This window comes from Monoraphidium neglectum (genome assembly GCF_000611645.1).
Source record: "Monoraphidium neglectum strain SAG 48.87 unplaced genomic scaffold scaffold03741, whole genome shotgun sequence".
Lineage (NCBI taxonomy): Eukaryota > Viridiplantae > Chlorophyta > Chlorophyceae > Sphaeropleales > Selenastraceae > Monoraphidium > Monoraphidium neglectum.
The window spans coordinates 4,286-6,389 of NW_014009888.1; the positions used below are offsets into that span (position 1 = coordinate 4,286).

At 66.4% G+C, this 2,104-nt stretch overlaps 2 protein-coding genes across 2 annotated transcripts in view; one reads left to right on the forward strand and one right to left on the reverse strand.

The window, feature by feature from the left end:
• Window positions 1-461, reverse strand: part of MNEG_13297 (hypothetical protein) — a gene marked incomplete at both ends in the record, with an annotated part of 1,727 nt that extends 1,266 nt beyond the window's left edge. Inside the window, one exon of the mRNA XM_014038230.1 lies at window positions 444-461. Within this exon, the coding sequence (XP_013893684.1) occupies window positions 444-461 (18 nt within the window). The remainder of the gene's footprint in view (window positions 1-443) is intronic.
• A 631-nt stretch (window positions 462-1,092) lies between these two features.
• MNEG_13298 (Eukaryotic translation initiation factor 5A-1) lies at window positions 1,093-1,689 on the forward strand (the record flags this gene model as incomplete). Its single annotated transcript, XM_014038231.1, has 3 exons — window positions 1,093-1,218; window positions 1,469-1,591; window positions 1,675-1,689. 3 exons carry the CDS (start codon window positions 1,093-1,095, stop codon window positions 1,687-1,689), a joined length of 264 nt encoding a protein of 87 aa, XP_013893685.1.
• Window positions 1,690-2,104: the final 415 nt, after the last annotated feature.

Consider the following 2,104-nt stretch of genomic DNA (forward strand, 5'->3'; position numbering starts at 1 on the left):
GGGGTTGGGGCATGACGCGCGCGGGCCGCGAAGGCGGGGCGGGGCGGGCCGTGCATGGCAAGCGGGGCCTCTGACCTGTGAGCATGGTAGAAGCGAGGCTGCGGGCGGCCGCGTCGGCGGCGTTGCGGGTGACACGCCGTCCTCCGACTTCGCGCCCGGCCACGTCGCCGAGAGGAGCAGCAGCAGGAGGCCTGCATACGCCACGTGCTGGCATGAGCGGGGCATTCCGATGTATCACTGCAGAATCAAGTGGCCTCATCCAAGGGCCTTCCAAGCCCACAACCGGGGTCCGGCCTTGCTTCCGATGTCCATTCACACTAGCGGGTCGAGGGACAAGACGGTCAATTAAACAATGTTTGAGCGGCAACTGAATCGAGATCTGGACATCATTGGTGTAGGCAAGCATCGGAAGCGCCGGAACAATCAAACTAGGGAGGACTCACAGGGGCACTGGTGTGCATGGAATCCGCTTTTGTTCGCCGCGATCGTCAGCTTTACCCCTTTTGTTGCTGAAAGCCTGTTTCAACAGGTCAAAAAGACCAGCATCAAGGCCTAGCCTCCCTGCAAGGCGGCCCACCCACTCCCCAGGTGCGGCCCGCGGGCTGGCAGCAGCGCGTATTGTTGCAAAAAATCTTGATTACAACAGGAAACTTCGCGAGGCTAGTCCGCTGGCCTGAAACACCAGGGGCAGCGCGCCGCATTGGACGCAGCCCATCGCATCCAGTGTGATCAGGCGCCAGGCCTGCAGAGGCTTGTGCCTTTTCGTTGTATGCACCATTCTGAATTGTGGGAAGCGATGTAGAAGGGCAGTGCGGAGCTAGGCGTCACATGGACCCGCTGCGCAGCATCGCGGCCTGCGCACTGCCTGGCGCTGCCGCTGCGCACGGCGCAGCCGCCGATGGCCGTCGCCCCTTGGGGCATGCGCGGCAGCGTGCCCAGCGCGCATCCATTCGCATACTGGGCATCAGCTGCCACCTGCGGCCGCGCGGCGCTGCCCTCTCCTTTCGGCGCACCCACCCAGCACTGCCCCATCCCGTTCCCTCTGCGCCGCGCTTCGCAGGCCCCGCCCCCGCGCCCGCCCCCGCCGCAGCCATGGCCTCTGAGGAGCACCACGAGACGTTCGAGAGCACCGACGCCGGTGCGTCTCTGACTTACCCCCAGCAGGCGGGCACCATCCGCAAGAACGGGTTCATGGTCGCCAAGGGCAGGCCCTGCAAGGTGCGCGCGCGCGCTCGTTTAAACAGGAGCCGCGACAGCTGCGGCCGCTTGCATGTGCGTGTGTTAGGTTCGTGTGTATGCATGCATATGTGCGTGCGTCGACGATTACCGGCACCTGCACCGAGCATCTCGCACGCACGGACAGCCACTGCACGGCTGGACCCCTACCCCGCCTGTCGGCGCCCGGGGCCACCCCGAACGAAGCCCCCCCTGCCCCCTCCCCTTCCGTCGGCGACCTCCCGCGCCGCAGGTGGTGGACGTGTCGACCTCCAAGACCGGCAAGCACGGCCACGCCAAGTGCAACTTTGTGTGCATCGACATCTTCACGGGCAAGAAGTACGAGGAGATGACCCCCTCGTCCCACAACATGGATGTGAGCGCACAGGGAATTAGGATTAGGATTAGGATTAGGAGTGTTACAAGATCCCGTGGTCGCCTGCTCCTGGAGCCATCCAGGCTCATGGGATGTGACTTGGCATCATCAGCATTGCGTGACAGGGATTTAAGGGGCCACTGTTCGCCGTTCAAAGCAAGCGTGCACAAAGGCCCTGAGTGTATGCTGGTCCGCAGGGGGGACAGGGGGTGAGGGCATGTTGCGGCGCTGCGGGCGGCGGGATTTTCGAGGCGGTGCGGGGCCTCTGGCGGCGACCAGCGCCGGCGGCGCGGCCAGGAGCAGCGGCGTCGGCTTGGCCCGCGGGCCCACGACGGCGGCGGCTGCGGCGCAGGCCAGTGCTGGCGGCCGGCGGTGACTGGGGGCCCCCGGCTCAAGGGCCGATGCGAGGCCGCCTGGGGCCGGTCGCGCGCCGCAGCCGCCCGGGCCCGGCCCAGCCGCGCCTTCGGCAACCTTCCCCCTTGCAATCGCACACCGCCGCCCGCCCCTCACGCC